We start from the raw sequence: 18596 nt of genomic DNA on the forward strand, positions 1-18596 counted from the left end.
AATTGGCGATTGAATGAGAACAAAAGGCAGACTTGGCTCTACATGGGATCTCAGAACGTTTTACGGCGGAGAGGGCACGAAGCGAGGCTTGGCCCATTTTTGTACATGTTAATGTTTTTCATAGGATAGAATATACCGTTTGATCTTTCTACCATCTTTGGGGGGGGGGGGATTGTTAAAACCTATTTTCGTAATTATTAGTCACGTGTCAAAGATTTCGATGTCATTTTGACGAAATCAGCTGTAGATTGAATTAGCACGTGTTAAACGTTTTGAATTTTGATGACGTATTTTCACGAGATTTGGCTGGGGTTTTGGGTCCCTTTTTAACCCTAATATTTTTAGGGGGATAAAAAAAAATGCCACTTTCTTCGTTATGGACCGATATTTACATAATTTATCTTATTTTAAAGCTCTCAGTTTCTGCAAATAAAGAAACCGAAAATAACCATATTTCTTTTAAGCCTAATCTATACAGCGTGTTTCTGGGTCAAACTGAGTGGAAAGTTCATGTTAAAGAAGAAGTGGGGTCTACAACGTTAAGTTAAAGGAGATATGAGCTCCCAAACATTGATTGGCCCCTAAAACAATTAAGGAAATAGTTACTTAATAAGGTGTGGAGTAATTAGCTTTATTTTACCAGCGTACCCTTACTTCTACCAAGAAGTGATATCTAGTTTACTAGGGAGAAGTTATAAGATGCCTAACTATTCGCGCGCCATAGTCCAAGTCCCCCTTTCAAAATACAAGGTGGGACGTAAATTGAAGCTTTTCATTCATGGCAAACAAGCCTATCAAAAGCACCCTGTATACCAAATAAGAGCTTATGATACATAATTTAGGTAATTAGTTTTTTTTATTATTATTATTATTATTTTTTTTTCACCTTAACGAGAATCCATAGTAATTATCTAAAAACAGTGTTATAAACTAACTAACGTGTTTAGAGGGAAATTGCGTAACATTTAATGCACTTTTTTTGTGAATACCCAAGAGTTCTAGCAGAACCACGCCACGGGTACATAGACTAATTCAGGGTTCATACAACTTTTGGAAAACAAATTTCCCTGAGATTTACAGGTTTTTCCCCATATACTTCCCTGAATTTTCCAGGTTTTTCCCCATATACTTCCCTGAATTTTCCAGGTTTTTCCCCATATACTTCCCTGAATTTTCCAGGTTTTTCCCGTATATGTAGTATCCTATGGTGCAAATGTTAACGAAGGAGGGGGTGGGGCAAATATGACTATAACATAATCAAAGGACATCCCCGTATCTCTAATATAACCACAGTTATGAGTCTCCAAAATTCAGTGTAATGTTAATCCTATGGAGGGTATGTTTATGAACATGTTGACGCTGATTTCCCTGAATTTTACTAAAAATTCTAAATTTCCCTGAGGTTTTTGTCAACTATTTTTAATCACTGATTTTTACAGGTTTGTATGAACCCATTAGAGAGAGAGAGAGTTTTGTTACGGACTGACAACCAAAAAAGGGCCTTATTTTTTCATCCATCCTTATTTCTCATTTTCCTCATCTCCTGGACTGGTTGGTTATTTTTCCTCCACCGTCGCTGCCGCGAGTCAGTCGATTCAACTACTGCAGAGTTGCATTTGGTTTACGTCAGGGGTCGTGCCCCCCGCCCCCCCTTTAAGATCGTGGTCGGGTGGGCGCCGTTCCGTTCTGATCCCCGGCCACGACGACGTTCGTTCAAATGCATACACCAACCAACCTACCTACCCTTTTGGAGAAGGAAAGTGTACGTACAGATATCAACTACGCATGCGCTAGCCTGTTCGATCGAAGAGTATACACGCATACCCCTGGACCCTGGCGCCTGGGTTTAAGCTTTGGGTTTGGGTTTATATAGCTGAAAACCAACCGAATCTCTCTCTCTCTCTCTCTCGCAAGCGACGGACGGACTAGAACAATTTTTTTTTATTTATTTTTTTGCCCCTCTATTGGGGGCGAGTTGGGGTAGATGAGGGTGCCGGGCATACTTCATATCATCATCTCCTCTTGATAAAAATTAATTTTGTGGTTTTTTTTTTTTTTTTTTTTGCTATCTTTGTCTTCATCGGGATTGGATTGAATTCAATATTATATGTTTTTATATAAATTATTTTAGTCTTGATCAACTTGCTAGATTATCTATGAAATTGGTGGTATCATTTTTAGTTAAAATCGTATTTAAAAGGCGATAAATAGGCCTACAGTATTAACTTATAAAGAGCACACATTTTTCGACGTAGTTTAGTGTGTTCAAAATTATACAGGGTGTTTTTGATAAGTCTGGTTGAAATTAATTTAAGGGGGATGTTCTTGGGTGCACGATTTTGAGTCTAAAATGTAAGTTCTACTTCTCATTTTGCCGTCCGGGTCACCGTTTTCTAGTTAAGATTGTATTATTGGAGTGTTTTAGGGATGACCCCTTAAATGTAATTATGAAACTGATTTAGATAATAATTTCTAATTTAATTAATTAAGGGGTAATTTTGCCTAAAACACTCAAAACATCGTAACTCGAAAATAGTGTTCCTTGGGGCAAACAAAATGTCATAGATAGAAGCGTTTCATTTTCGACTCAAAATCGTGCACTCAAAGAATTAACAGCCTCTTAATTTATGGTGCTAGGCTTATCATAAACACCCTGTATAGATTATAGTCTAAACAGCTGTCGAAAATCAATCTTAAAATAAACCAGCTTGCAAATAAGTAATAGATTTTAAGTACTCGGGGAATTATGGAGAGATAATGGACACACTTAACGTTTTGTGGAGTTCATCTTTACACTAAGACTAATTTGGTTCGTTAAAGGTATTCGTGTTTTTTAATTGAACGTAATTTGACAGTTGTTAAAAGTTATATTAAGTTTAGTATTTTAAAATAATCTGGTTTAGAAAAAGGAGGAAGGTAGAGTTGCGTTGACACCACCTGTATTATATTTTATCGTTTATAACTGTTTTGTATATCTACACGTGTCAATAACCGATCTAACAGATGTGTTTAAGTATACTAATATTTGGAGGACAATAACCTATACCCAATGTTGGAATTTCTATCATTTTTTGCAATGTAATCAAGTTGGATAATCAAGTGATATTACTCTGATTCTAAAGAGATACAGGGACAGTCCTTTGAGTATGTCATAGCCCTATTTCTCCTCTTTATAAGGATACTTAATATTTGGGGTTACGATAATCATGGCCCGAGTAATTAAGCAACGTCCTCTCCAAAGGATTAACATGAACTTATCTATACGACACCTTTTAACTCTGGTTCTATTAGAGATACAGGGAAGTCCTTTGAGTTTGTTATAGTCCTATTTCTCCTCTTTAAGGATACTAAATACTTGGGGTTACGACAATCAGGGCCCGAGTAATTAAGCAAAAAGTTTGGAAACACCTTCTCCATAGGATTAGCATTTCCTTATTTACACGACACCATTTAACTCTGGTTCTATTAAAGATACTGGGAAGTCCTTTAAGTAGGTTATAGTCATATTTCTCCCCTTTCCAAGCATACTAAATACTTGGGGTTACAACAATCAGGGCTTGAGTAATTAAGCAAAATGTTCGTGAACATCCTCTACTTTTAACTCTGGTTCTATAAGAGATACAGGAAAGTCCTTCAATTATGTTATAGCCCTATTCCTCCCCTTTATAAGGAAACTAAATACATGGGGTTACAACAATCAGGGCCCGAGTAATTAAACAAATTACTAAAAATGACCTCTAACAATTCCATTCACTCTCTTATTTACACCTTCAGAACTCTGGTTCTATAATAGATACAGAGAAATCCTCTGTGTGTCTTAACTCATAACCCTTCTTTACTCCTTTCTAACCATACTTTATACTTGTGGTTACAAAACAGAATCAAAACTCGAGTATATAGTTAAGAAAATAAGCCATGGCTACGTAGCGATAACCCATAGCCACTCAATAAAAACCCTTTGAAATCGATTTGAAACGATAGTTAAAGTATGGTGTGACTGTACGCGTCTCATTCTCTCGAAACCAGAGCTCCTGTGTCAGAGAGAAAGAGAGAGAGGAAATAGAAGATACTGTTCTTAGTGCCGTTGAGACATCGATCGCTTACGGAGCCGAACCGAGGGAAGTGAGGGTGGCAGCGTTCGCTTGCTCTTGGGTAGTAAGGCCCAACGTTTCGTACATACATACGCGCACTAATCAATCAAGGGTGCCTCAACCCTGGCTAGAAAACCCGGAGACCAGAAACATTGAGAAACTAAAATCTTCTTCTTCTCCTTTTTACCTCTCCGTGTGACGTAGTCCAGGAGAGGTTCTGTAACGGCCGTGTCTGTCTGTGTGTGTGTGTGTGTGTCTGTCTGTGTGTCTGTCTGTCCGTTGTTACACCCACGTGACCGCGTTCGCAGTTTGCGTATCGGAGCAAACGTGTTCCCAATTTCCGGACCGCATTGACAGTTCACAGAAATTTGGAAAATTGTATTTCTCTCCTTTGGCTAGTCTATACTTGAGTTCTCACACCACCATGTTTGGTCTTCGTCCATCCCATAAGAACACCGGTCTGGTACTTTTCTGGCTTCCACCACCACCATCTTCTATTCTTTGTCAATCCCACATTGACACCAGTCTGCACTTACACTGGCTTCTAACACCACCATCCACAAAGTCTATTCCACATAGACACCAATCTATATCATTGGCTTCTACTCCATTATCATCGTTTGGTTTTAGGATATACGCGGCGATCAGCTAGGGTTACGAGAAACGTCTAGCCTCCCTAAGGTGGGATCTCCACCAAAGGTTTTCGCAATTGCGCTTTTTCCTTACTATTATAATGGAATCGAATCGTATATATACCCCAAATTTGAAAAAAGCGGGCAAGAGGGGTACCCTTCACTTTAAACGTCAATATTAGCAAAGTTTGAGATGATAATAGGTATAACTTTATTTTAAACGATTTAACTATTATTAATGTTAATTATTGAAGATTAAAATAATTAAAAATAATTATATTTATTTAAATATTAAAGATAAATCTCTCGTGCAAAGAGAGAGATTATCATTGCCTCCTATATCTACCAAGGCCCGTGCATGCGATATATTTCCTTCGTTGCCTCCTATATCTATCAAGGCCTGTGCATTGTGATATATTTCATTCATTGCCTCCTATATCTATTAAGGCCCGTGCATTGCGATATATTTTTCAAAACAACAACAAAAATGGGAAGCTCCTCTCAGAAACATAATAATTTCTTTTCTCTGTATATGAAATGAAAATATGGATAATATTGCTCTCCTTCTTTAATGGTATGAATCCTTGCCTGTCTATTAATATTTTACGTAAGAGAAATACGTATTTAGCGAAGCCTAGAGAGGATAAACATAAGCGAGATTGTTTCGGAAAAAAAATACTGCTTCCACTAATGGGTTTATACTCCTTGTTACTGTTGTATAGAGTAATCTTGATAAAAGCTTAAAAAATTACGAGAGGACAGATCTTTTTTATCCTTTTGTTTTATTCTTAATAAGAATATAAAACATTTATTTTGTATCAAAAAATATTTTTTGGTGCTGAGATTGCTTTAGAAAAATCCAAACGGTTAGGCATTGGTAAAAAAGACATGTGTAAGCTATTTGCAGAGATGATAATTGTTTCACATGTTTTAAATAAAACTGAAGCTTCCATTATTGTGTTTATGCTCCTTGTTTGTTTCTCTGAAAACCATCTAGGTGTAGATAACAGTTAGACCAAAAATTTCAAAAAAACCTAGTTGAAAATAGACCTTTTAAATTTGCGGGAGCCATTCTTGAGAATTTTTCTTTGCTTGTAGGTTGTCAATTTATCTACCAGTAAATATTTGTGTTTGGAAGTTGGATATTAAGTCAAATTAAGTGGTTGTAAAGAGCCAGCAGGTTTTTGCCGCTCCTTTTTGTGAGTATTCGATTTTTGTATGTAAAATGGAGGAAGATAATGTTGAGAGTAAGGATGAAATGCGGAAGCGCAAAGCGCGGGAAAGGATGAGGGCAAAAAGGTCGACGTTTTCATTGGATACTTAAGTTTATATAATCTCGACACGGAGAGGTAATATTTTGGTTTTCCCGACTTGTTTGTCATATCTCCGTTCTGTTTTTATTCACGGGGCAAAGATTACGTCACGATTATAGTCTATGAGCAACTTGGTTGGAAGGTATTATAAAACCTGGCGTGCCATTAGGGTCTTTTTTTTTAATTAAATTCTTTTTAATTAAATTAACAAAATGATGACGCGTATTTATTCCAAGAAACTTCACGACACACTTGAATTTTCCTTTTTCACAAACACAATGTCCACTTATTTCCTGTGTTTACCAGATATATCCGTGACTGGTGAGATAACATAAACCATTTTCGCGAACCCATATAACTTGGCTTTGCCTTGGACACCGGTGTCCAGCAGTTGGAACACTTCTACAAAGGGGAGGGGCATAGCGAACCCCTATAACTTGGCTTCTCCTTGGAAACCGGTGTCCAGCAGTTGGAACACTTGTACAAAGGGGAGGGGCATAGCGAACCCTATAACTTGGCTTCTCCTTGGACACCGGTGTCCAGCAGTTGGAACACTTGTACAAAGGGGAGGGGCATACCGAACCCCTATAAATTGGCTTCTCCTTGAACACCGGAGTCCAGAAGTTGGAACACTTCTACAAAGGGAGGGGCATAGCGAACCCTATAACTTGACTTCTCCTTGGACACCGGTGTCCAGCAGTTGGAACACTTTTGCAGGGGGATATAGTTTAGTTAAGTCTACCCTCCTACCCTTTTTAAATGGAAAATAAACCTCTATCGAAGTTAATAAATATTTTAGAAATAAAGTGTTTGTGCGCTGACCTTCGCATATGTATCCTTGTCCGATGAGACCCCATAGCATATCGGTGCAATGATGGCAATAGGTCGGCTTGTGAAAGGTCTTCTTGGTAAAGTAGTGGCCGTGTTCGTAGTCCGGATGGGTTTCGGCGGTGGGGCTAGGATTGTCGCTGCAGGGCCTTGGGGCACTTTGATTGTGCCTAGGTCCGGAGCTAGCCATACTGTTCCACCTTCTGAAGAAACCGGCCAGAGCTTGCCAAGCCAGCGGTCCACAGTGTCCGATAATCCCAGTCGGTCAAATATTTCGTAGGAAAGGTTATAGGTCAAGTTTTAAGGCGAAGAGCGGATCGGGTAGGGGGGGGCAAAGGAAAAGCAGAGATAGACGGAAAATTGTAGTATTTTGTTTATTGGTTAAAGTAGAAAAATAGAGAGAGAGAAAGAGTGAAAAATATCTACGTCATAGTTTTTTAAACCAATTAAATTTAAGAAATAAAACATTAATATAACCATCCGTCTAAATTGAATTTAGAAGAACACATTGCTGTTAATTTTTAAGACTATTTTGCTTTATCTATACGCAATAATAATTTAAAACGTTTTAACATGCAAACATGCATATTAAATATTTAAAATTGTGCTGTTACGTTAAATGGGATTAGAATTACGGTGTTTCGTGATTATTATATTTAAAATTAATCGTGATTAATAAGGAAATTCTGAAGCAAAAATAATAAATAATAGGTTCAAAAATAGATATTAAAATTCATTCACATTAATATAATTAGGGTTGGTGGACTGGTTTATTAGTTTTGAGATTTTTTGCGGATTTTTGGAGTTAGTAGCAGACGCTTTTTTTAGAAACAGTGATTTTTGAAAAAATTTTAAGATTTAAGTGGAGATTTATAGAGTCCTGCAAAAACATTTGGATTGGGAGTGTAAGGAGGTAAGAAAAAAATATACAGGAATATATATATATGTATAGGGTTATAATATAATTATAAATTATCAATCGGAAAAGAAACATTTAATATATATATATATATATAGAATTTGGTTTAAATGAAATACCTAAGTTTTATATTCCATGGATATTTTTCTTATTATTTTTTTGTTTTGTATTTTTGGTTTTGTTTGTGTTTTCGTTTTATAAAGGCCTATAAAATTGTATACAAGATTAACGTTGTAGAGAGATTGTTGATTAATTAATTAATTTAATGGAGTATAATAATTAATTGGCATAATTAGTTGGTTTTTATTTGTAACTATAGTAATGAATTGTGAAAACCCCAAAACCCAAAAAATTAGGGGGGGGGGTGTGATTTTTTCTCTCTCGGTCTAAATGACGTATGATGATGGTAATTTATGTGGAGTTTAATTACCAAAGCGGTAATTAATTAACTAAATTCTATTAAAAGTATAGGTAATAAAATAAGGTAATCGAAGTGAAGGCAGAGTTTGTACGAATTGTTTTCCGTTAAGCCTTGGTTCTAGTTATTATTTATTAGTCCGGAATTCGTATTCGTAATGCATCATGGGGTATAGGAAAAGACGGTAGGCAGCCATGTTGTTGGTGATATTAGGCTTAACAGTTTTTCATTATTAGTGTTAAGTTTTTTACTTTTTTAATTAATTTTGATTCCAGATTATTTTTTATTAATGGCGCCTCTATCGTAAGATGAAGTTTCAGTTTTTAAAGGAGCAGTGAACTAAACTCTAATTCTAGTGACACTTCCCCTTTAATTTTATATACGGGAAAAGTGTGTCTTATGTCATTATATCTTACAGAAAACTCTGCCTTTGCTAGACCAAATTTGCATCGAAAGTGATATAGAGAGATAAAATAGATAGAGATAAAGATAAAAGTTAAGATGATTTAAAGGTACCTACTGTATATTCCTTCACAGCATCCCAAAGAGTGGTAAATAGTGGCGGGTACACGCGAGAAATTTTGAAAAAATTAGGAAAAGCCACCCAAAAAAGAACAGATAATTAGGAAATATATCGAAAAATTTTTGACAGAGAAGCTAATAGTTAAGATGATATTTTTTTTCCCACGATGGTAGTAAGATAAAGCCACAGTCCTCCGAGGTAAAGATAAAACACGATTTTGTCGATATAAGGAAAAGGGTTGTTGTTTTAATTTTTTTAGTAGTAGTATTATTATTTGAATTTGTTGTTTCGTTTGGTTCGATGTTAAGTATATACTTGGAAGAAATTTGAAGCAAAGCCGAGTTAGGTGATGATATTAATTCACTTTTGGGTCTAAAATTTAATCGCGCTATCGAATTAATTAATTAAGGAAGAAAGGTATCTTCCGTTTCTTGGCAAATTTGGACCAGAATTGTTGTTGTAGATTAGAGCTGGCTGGTTTTAGATGCTACGGAGAGTTAGGCTTAGCGGATATACTTTTTCCTCCGGACTGGGAACTTCCCAGTCAAGCCAAAAGCAAACCAAACCCGTTCGTTCGTTAACCAAAGAAAGAAGGAAGGAAGAAGGAAAAAAACCGTTTCTCTATCCCCGTTTTTATTTAAACCTTTTTAACTTCCATGATTTTAATTCGAATAGCGTCTTTATAAACCACGGTTTATACGCGAATTGTTTTAACTAGTAAAATTATGACCGCGTTATAAAACGGAACGTTATTCATGATACAAAAATGGAACGGGGAAGCCCAACTTTTCAACGGTAACCTTTCTGGCTCTTCCCAACTTCCGCCATTCGACGATGGTTTTCTCTTCCGCGAAGCTTGTCGGGAGAGATCGGCTCGTTACGTAGTACCAGCCTATAGGCGAAAGGAGCCAGCCAGCTCGCGCGCTCCACACTTTGCACGTGGAAAGCCCTTAACAAAGACTTAGCAGGGTGAATGGGTGATGTTTTTCCGGGGGTTGCGATACTAGCGCGAGCTTAGCCTAGCCTAGCCTAGGCAAAGGATTCTCTCTCCCATGTTCTCTCTCGCAAGCGCCGAACCGACCTCGGATCATATAGGAAAAGAGGGGGGTTGTGGTAAACTCTCCGGGAATAGCCGAACCAGAGTCGAATAGGCGAATCGAGCGGTATACTCTCTTTCTCCTAGGCAAGGATGAATGATACTTCTCTCAAATACTGGAGTTGTATTGTAGGAACTAACCCCAACTAAGCGATAACATACGTCTAACTCTAACTTAAGCCTAATTCTATCCTTCACCAGAGCTAGTGTAGTTTTTAGTAAAAAATGCCAGTGTTTATTCGGTTTTACTAGTAAGTTAGCCTACCGTTATTTGGTATCTCTAGGTTACAAGTTTCATTTCTCCTTGTTGGAGAGAAAGAGGAGGGAATCTGTACTCTCTCTCGCTTGCTCTCTACCCGCGAGAAATTGTAATGTAGCTGTAGTGAAACTGAGTTCAGCAGGCTCAATTTTGCAGGCTTGGAATGGGGTAAGTTGGATAAGGTTCTAGACTGCGCGCTCTCTCTCTCTTACAGCATCGTATGTAGGGGTAATCTAGCTGCCTAGGAAATGGAGAAAATAAAAAAAAAAATAACAAAATGCTTGATATCCTCTTCCTCCCGTCTACTTCCCCGTCACTCTTGAGTCGTGAGGAAGCTCTTAATATCAATCAACTCGGTCCCCCCTCTCTCTTTACTTCGCGACATCTATAGCTCTCCTTAGTTTGTTTTAGTTAATTTAAAGAATTAGGCTTAAACTTAAGCCTAATTTTTTAGGAATTTATGCGTGGGTTTTGGAGCTTTATTTCTAATAAGTTTTACCAGTTGCTAAGCCTATTTTATTGATATTAAGATTGATAAGAGTACACAAACTTAAACCTAGAATAAACATAACAAATAAGTTTTTTTTTCTCATTTTAATCCTTATAATATCTTTTGCAATTGAACGTAAGACAGATGACGCAAAAATGTTGTTTAAACGAATTGATATTATATATATATTGATTTAATTTAACTTTACAATTCTTCCATAATTTATTAACCCTTTTTGGAAGATTTTATAAAAATTATGTCTAAAAATGGCCTACTAATGTATTTCCTATGGCCCCTGTAGAAGTGTTCCAACCGCATGGGGATATGCACTGCAGGGTAGCGTACTTAGTAGCGTATAGGGGGAATAGCTGGTGAGATTTAAAAAAAAAAACATTTTTTGCCTCTATGATTAAATATATTTAAATTATTTATTATTATATCTCAATAAATATAGAATATTAAGTGTAGTAAAATTAAAATTAATTAGCAAATTTAGATTAGTATAACGTAATCTGTGTAGATGGCAGTAAAGGATTTTTCTGGTGTATCGAAGCCTCGACGTGTGTACCGTGTGGCGTGTGTTTCTCAGTGCACTGTGCTACGTTTTTGTTGCAGAATTATAGGGTCGTATTTTAAACCCACAAAGTTAACTATGGCGTTTAATCGGCGCATTTTACTGAATTTAAAGTCAATTAGTTCCTATAACACCAAATATTTAATTAGGAGAGATACAGTCAGAAATGTAACGCGTTTATCCCGAATCGTAACAACCCTTGACCAAGGCTTATTGAAGTTTAGTAGTGTCAAAAATCGTCTGCTAGGGGACATTTCACCGCAAAAAATGGTAATTACGACGAACTTTTCCACGGATAATTCTAATTCAGACACCAACATTGAAAACGCGTTTAATTTGGTTGAATACGAGAAACTAGTTGAAAATACTTTACAAAGTTTGGCGGAATTTATCGATGAAATATTAGAATCTGCTGATAATCTTAATGATACAGATGTTTCATTGAGCGATGGCATTTTAAAAGTGTTCTTGGGTGAACAGTATGGTACTTACGTTATAAATAAGCAAACTCCCAACAGACAAATATGGTTTTCGTCACCTTTTAGTGGACCATTACGTTTTGATTACGTTGATAATCAATGGATTTATAAAAGAACGGGCATTACGTTAAACGGAATCTTATCGGAGGAATTTAGTAAAGTGTTAGAAAAAAAGGTAGAATTCCCCGGAGTCTGAGTTTTATTTGTACAATTCGTTGCGCTAAACTTTATTTAGGACTTTGTTTACACAAAAATATATCAAAACCTTTCTCCCATGAGTTATCATTATCAATTGGTAAATATTAAAAATTGTACAATAAAATAAAATAAAATAGGCTTAGCTTAAAAGCTAATAAAATATAAATCTTAGAAGTAAATAAAAAAATATACAGTTAGGAACTGAAAAATAAAAAAGCTGTTTCTTAATAAAGTGATTAGATGTCGAAAAATACCACAAAGTTTAAAAATTAATTAATCACAAGAGCCCGTAACAATAACAGCTTTGTAGGTTTAGCGTTACCCTGAAAAGTGGTGTGAATTAAATCAGAAAAAAAAAATAAACAGCATTTGTTTTGTCATTCGTGTTAACTGTGAAACTAATTAAACTAATTTCCCTTTCAATTGAATTAACTAAACCTGAAATATTTTTTTTTATTACGGGGAAAAAAAAATCATCGTTAAGTTCATCTTTGTATGCTAACACCTTCTTTCCTGAGTTGTCTATAAAGAGCAATGTACTTGGCGGCGTTTCTTGTTCTGGGAATGATAAAGTCCTTGCAGAATTGCGTTTTACTCGTAAGAGAGGCTTTTAGTTCTTTTAGTTGCAATGAACGTAAAAAGTTGATGACAAACGTGTAGCAGTTGTGACTTTCTTCGTCATAGCTATTTATATGGAAAGAATTATAGATTATAGCCCTAATTAGTAATTAAAAACTTTACTAATTACTTTTCCATATTCCATTGCTCTTGCTGACAAATAATGTCTAAAATATAATCCCAATATTCTTTCCACGTATTGTCCAATTTTGGACACACCGGGATCGGTAAACACTGACTCCAATCTTGAATCGAAGCTTTTCTTAACCCCATTTTATCAAATTCCTGTACATCTCCTAATTATTAAAATTCAAATACAATTAGTATTAAATTAATTAGTCCAGTATAACCTGGGAAAACAACACTACCATTGGCGTCAGTTACTCCAATATGGAGATCAGCTGAATTTTGATATTGACTATAAAATAATGATTTAAAATTTGTTTAAATACTTTCAAAATAACAATGGATGGGGTTCCCACTATTTTCCCCATCATACTAAACTACTAAAAAAATTCCCAGGGCCATTAACCGAATCTACAGGCGTGACGTTTAAGAACAATAGAAACATTATGACCCGTTTCTTTTATGACCCTTTCTACCAATTCAGGAAATATAACACTCTGTATTTTGCTAAGACTAATCAGTCATTTTGTTTTTAGTTTATTTCCCTTGTCTACATAAGCCTAAAATAACCCTTAGCAATAATTTCGTCACTAGTCCCGCTTTACCGACTTATACTCATAGTTCTAAAATAACCCTTAGCAATAATTTCGTCACTAGTCCCGCTTTACCCACTCATAGTTCTATTAACCTTGACCTTTAACCTTTTCCCACACCGTCCCGTCATTGGTCTATACTATAATAATAAGAATGATATTCAAATTGCAAACACTTACTGCAAGAAATCACCGGAAGTAGGTTTAATCACAACGGAGCAAGGCATCTTTTTGGCACCGGTAAACGGGAAAGGTATTCGAAAAGGCGGAATCCTTAATTCCGTTGTCAAGAGATCTTTTTTACACAAGGGACAAATTTTGGGTAAATCGAAACAAAATATTTTCACGTCCTTTTCGCAATGTTGAAAACACAATATTCCCGGGTCTCCGTGCATGATTTTCATTTGGAAAATTCAATTCAGTTCAAAATTTTTAAATTTCCCGCCGAAATGCGCTCGATGATAAACAAAATCGTAGCCAAGGCTTAAGGGATGTTTAAAAGTCGCGTTTTTATTGAATTTCACCGGGATTAACTACGATAATCGTCGGGAAATGAAGTATTATTGTTAAATAACCCTCATTCTAACACTTGGTAATAATAAACGGTTAATTTTAAATGGCTATGGCCAGCGAAAGAGCCACGAAACTACTTCGCTCGGACTCAGAACTGACATTGAACCGCTGGCTCTAGAACGCGTGTGTTTTGTCTGTGAAAATTTTTCCCACTAAAGTCAGGATGCCAGGGGCAGGTTTGTAGATAGGACAGAATTTCCTCCGACTCCGAAGTTTCCTCGTGTACTTTACCATATACAAAATAGAATGCTCGAAAGGGGGTATGAAAGAAAGGTTCGTACAAAAGTTTCTTTCCTTATAAAACGTACAGAGGCACTGTATTGTGTTGTTATATTATCAAAAGCGTATCATCACAATTCTTATGGCGGGAAATGAAAATATAAATTTGTGCAAATTTTCCCGCCTATTTTTCTCTTCACTTATTATTTTATTTTAAAGATGCAATATTGCTTTTTTATATCATGCGTATTTAACGCTAAAAATATACACAATAAGCTATTAAGAAAATAATTAAGTTTCTTTCATATGGGGAATGTTTTTTCTCAGGTTTATTATTATTATAATAATAAGGAACTTTTTTATGTAGAAATTATTCGTTTTAATTTCCTCAAACACGTAGAAGTATTTTAGTTTAATTATTTCGAAAAATATTTAATTCTTGTTATTATTAGGCAATTGAATAACATCCTCTGAAGGATTTTAATGTTTCAAAGTACAATTATTTTTATAATTACATTCTGGAGTTCATCGATCGTTATTTCTAGTACTTGTCAAAGTTAAGCCTAATTTTAAAATTTAGGCTTAGCAAATGTTCGCCTCGAAGAGAACCTTGACATAAAGTAGTTTGTTAAGCCTACTTTTAAAATTTAGGCTTAGCAAATGTTTCTTAAGCCTACTATTCAAATTTTGCTTAGGAAATATTTCTTAAGCCTACTTTTCAAATTTAGGATTAGTAAATGTTTCTTAAGCCTAATTTTCAAATTTAGGCTTAGGAAATGTTTCTTAAGCCTAATTTTCAAATTTAGGCTTAGGAAATGTTCCTTGGATAAAATTGAGCTTTGACATTTTACCCTAACTGTCCTGAACTCCTTAATGTCTCTTCCAATTTTCTTTAGTCTCACTAATTAAGATTAGTTTTGAATAATTATCTTCGTTAGTGAATAAAATTTCTTAATTACCATAGACACTTTTATCCCTTCTCCCCCCTCTAGGCTTAATTTTAATCTTAATTAATCATAAACGAGAGGATAATTTTAAATTCAAGATCAAGTTTCTTTTTTTTTAAAAAAATGAAAAGTAGATATATAGGGGATGAAATAAATAATTGCGTTTGGAAAACTAAAGTATAACGATGACCTCAATTTATTTTAACATCAAAGCTATAACTATCACGTTTTGTAGTGTTATTAGAGTAGATTTAGGCTTAGCTTAGAATAGATAATCAAGTGTCAGAGGGAGAAAACTGGTAGAAATTGAAAAGGGGTAATCCCAAAGTGTTTTTTGTATTTTGAAGAAGACGCGGTGTGCTCATTTATGGATGGTGTTATGGCTTTTTAAAACGTTTTAGAAATGAGGTCAAAGTTTGCCTCGAAGGGACGACGATTAAGTTTATATACGCGTTTCCTTTCCGTCTAAAAACGCCCCTATTAAAAAAATCCACGTGTAATAATAATATTACCCTACAGCTTTCCTTTTAAGTGAGGTTTTAATCTTGATTTTGGAACTTTTAGAAAACTTTTCTGTGTTACCTCAGATCTATTTTACGTAAAACCATAAGTTTATCATGCCTAGGCATTATAAACTTATGGTATAACGAATCGAGGGTCTAATTCCCACATAATTCCAAATTGTTTTATATGTTTATTATTTATACGTATTTCCACTTCATACTTAATCATCCTTGTATTACTTAAGATCTATTTAGTTATCTAATTTCCACATTATTCTAAATCTTTTATACATGGTGATCGCAGGTCTATTTTGCGTGTAACCATAACGAATGGAGGGTTTAATTCTCACATAATTCTAAATTATTTTATATTTTCACTACTTACTTAATCCTCCATGTCTTAATTAATTTAATTTCTCCCCATATTGTTCTAAATCCATTATACAGGATGTTACAAAAAGGGTAAGGGATGGTTAGAATTATAGGCAAAAAATGGGTATAGACTATAGAAGTTAAATTTTCGACTTTTAAATTGATTTCTCATAGAACAATCCCACTGTATATCACCATTTTTAAAAGTCCACCCTGTATATGTGCGTATATCCACTCCTCGCTCTGTGTGACTGACCATACATAACCCGCGGTTAAAAAATCGAAACTGACCACGCTTTAAAGGCCCGTTTTTTATTCCATATATTGAGTTATAAATATAATATGAAATTTTTAGTAATAATGAATTATTATATTTAAAAGAATTATATCGTGGGTTGCTTAAAAATATATCCAACTCTCAATTTTTATCCTGAAAACGAGGAATTATTAACCATATCTCTCCCACACTTTTTTGTTAAAATAACTTAGTTTTTTACTTTCTTATATAAAAAAGAATTGTCTATTATATTTCTAAATTCTGTGCAAGCCAAAATATTATAATTTAAAATATTCTTTTAATTGAGTTCTACTTTCTCAAAAGCAAAACATGTCTATTATAATTCTAAATTCTTTAAATATAAATTTATATAAATTATCTACAAACCAAAATATAATAATTTAAAACATTTTTTTATATCAGAATTATACATTTCTTTTAAGTTGCGCTTCTAATCTTGGGGGTGGATAGCCATGGTAGTATGTTAATTGTGCAAAATGAGGTTAGTGACCCATTTAAAACCGTGCTTATTATAAATGACTAAATACTTGGTTTTTATAATGGTTATGTTTAGTGGTTGATGATTCGCCATGAGGGGGGGAACCCAATGAATTGTGTTGTTTTTATTTGACCATGGTAAACATGATTTTAGGCTTAGTAAATAAATTTAAAAAAATAGAGAGAGAAATATATTCTCGGGGTCGGTTTGTCTGATGTCCTACATGGGAAGATGGATATTCAATCCAGGTTGTCTAAATTTTATTTAAGATCTTAAAGATTTGGGAAAGGAAGTCGTCTACAACGGGAGGAGGGAATGAAACTTTTATTTTGGCCCCAGGGGTTTTCAGAAGAAATAGAGAACGTATTTTATTTTCTTTAAATTTTTCAAGTTCAAGTTTAAATAGTTATTTATTTGTCAAAGTTACAAAGTTATTTGAGATTGGTTCAAAAGATTCTCTGACTTTTCGGTCATTTTTGTTTCTTATTTTTGTAATATAGGCTTAATTAAGTTATTATTTATTCTCAAATCACGTGACTTGAGTCTCACGAGGAACAATTGATATTTATTGGTCAAAATCAATTGAAAAAAGTTCAAAAGATTCTTTAACTTTTCGGCCATTTTGTTTTTGTTATTTCAGTAAAATAGGCTTAACTAAATTATTATTTATTCCCAAATTACGTGACTTTATTCCCACGAAGCACAATTGATATTTATTAATCAAAGTCATTTGAAAAAAGTTCAAAAGATTCTTTGACTTTTTGTCCATTTTGTTTGTTATAGGCTTAACGAATATTTAGTTTATTCAAAAATCACGTGATTTTAGTACCACGAGAGACATTTCTATATATTTTTTGCTCAAAATCACCTGAGATTCTCTAATTTTTCGGCCATTTTGTTGGTTATTTTAGTAAAATAGGCTTAACGAAATTTTAATTTATTCATAAATCACGTGACTTAAGTCCCACGAGCGACATTTCCATATTTTATTGCTCAAAATCACCTGAGATTCTTTGACTTAACGACCATTTTGTTTTTGTTATTTTAGTAAAATAGACTTAATGAAATTTTAATTTATTCACAAAAATCTCGTGACATTAATCCCATGAGAAATAATTTATATCAAAAGCGCGCGTAAATTTCTAAATTCAAAACAAGGCTTAAGGAATAACGATCTTATTTTATTTTCAAACTTTTTCTTCTTGTAAATAATATTTAATTCGTGAGAAATGGGGTAGCGTGTATTCGAACGAGGTTGCCATATATTTAACCTCTAATCGAAAGGAAACTTCAGTCCAAAATTGAGTTTAATTAGATTTTGCGATATTGATCATCATCATCTTTTTCTTCCTTGGAAGAAACCCCCATCCTTTCTTACAAAAGCATCTTTCCTTTTTTGAGGCGATTTACGCTTAAGGGAAATTTATTCTTTCGATTTCAAATAAGAAGAATGATCCTAAACCTACTAACACAATTTTCACCTCTTTCTCTATATAATGTAAAGAGGCCCGCGTTTTTAGCATCTTATAAAACTTGAATCAAGCAAGCCATATATCTTAAAGCTATGAAGGAAACGATGTGCTTTAGTTAGAGCCAAATATTCGTTAATCGGCGAGTGTCGATTTGGCGAGTACTCTTAAGAAAGAGCATAAGTTTATAAGATATGTTCCATAAGTATGTCACTACCTATACTTCGTAAAGCATGGTTTTCACTTGGCGTAAATCACGACTTTTCGCCCGACGTCAAGCGACAACCGAAAAAAAACCTAGTTACGCTGGACAGAAATTACGTTGAGTGTGGCGATATTAGCTTTCTATTTTTTCGGCCGCGTTCAACGTTAACGCTCTGCGCGAGCCAATCAGCAATAAGCTAGAGTCATGACGTCATTTTCGCCCATGCGTGTGCGGAAGAGGCCGTCCGCGGTCCGCCATCTTTTTATTTATTTCGATCCTAATCGAGTCAGTTACTTGTACAAATCCCTGAAAATACCGAAGTTCAATGCTGAAATGTTTATTGAAGAGGTTAGGAACAATACAAATCTGTATGAT

The 18596-nt window shown here is 34.7% G+C and overlaps 4 protein-coding genes across 6 annotated transcripts in view; 2 read left to right on the forward strand and 2 right to left on the reverse strand.

Annotated features, from left to right (window-relative positions):
- The window catches only part of LOC149691572 (diacylglycerol kinase theta), a 28009-nt gene extending 17998 nt beyond the window's left edge, over nt 1-10011 (reverse strand). The window contains exons 1-3 of one of the 2 annotated variants that reach the window (XM_089868897.1): nt 8722-10011; nt 7903-7988; nt 6859-7744 (exon numbers count right to left, since the gene is read on the reverse strand). In XM_089868897.1, the coding sequence (XP_089725023.1) occupies nt 6859-7054 (196 nt within the window). In that variant the 5' untranslated portion in view covers nt 7055-7744; nt 7903-7988; nt 8722-10011. The remainder of the gene's footprint in view (nt 1-6858; nt 7745-7902; nt 7989-8721) is intronic. The other variant, XM_089868898.1, reaches the window with a different exon arrangement.
- LOC149691571 (flavin-containing monooxygenase 5-like) overlaps nt 1-18596 on the forward strand; it is an 81119-nt gene that overhangs the window by 26119 nt on the left and 36404 nt on the right. The gene's annotated exons all lie outside the window — the stretch shown is intronic.
- Nucleotides 11120-12257, forward strand: fh (frataxin). Its single transcript, XM_089868922.1, has one exon. It carries the CDS (start codon nt 11222-11224, stop codon nt 11816-11818), a length of 597 nt encoding a protein of 198 aa, XP_089725048.1. The 5' UTR covers nt 11120-11221; the 3' UTR covers nt 11819-12257.
- On the reverse strand, nt 11814-13901 carry LOC149691574 (MKRN2 opposite strand protein). The gene is made up of 4 exons (XM_089868929.1): nt 13338-13901; nt 12807-12856; nt 12569-12734; nt 11814-12504 (listed from the first exon to the last, which is right to left on the reverse strand). The coding sequence occupies exons 1-4, from the start codon at nt 13559-13561 to the stop codon at nt 12306-12308; spliced, it is 639 nt and encodes a 212-aa protein (XP_089725055.1). The 5' UTR covers nt 13562-13901; the 3' UTR covers nt 11814-12305.

The sequence above is a fragment of the Phalangium opilio genome, unplaced genomic scaffold, assembly GCF_054372755.1.
Source record: "Phalangium opilio isolate 3A_F unplaced genomic scaffold, DU_Popi_V2 ptg000025l_1, whole genome shotgun sequence".
NCBI classification, from domain to species: Eukaryota; Metazoa; Arthropoda; class Arachnida; order Opiliones; family Phalangiidae; genus Phalangium; species Phalangium opilio.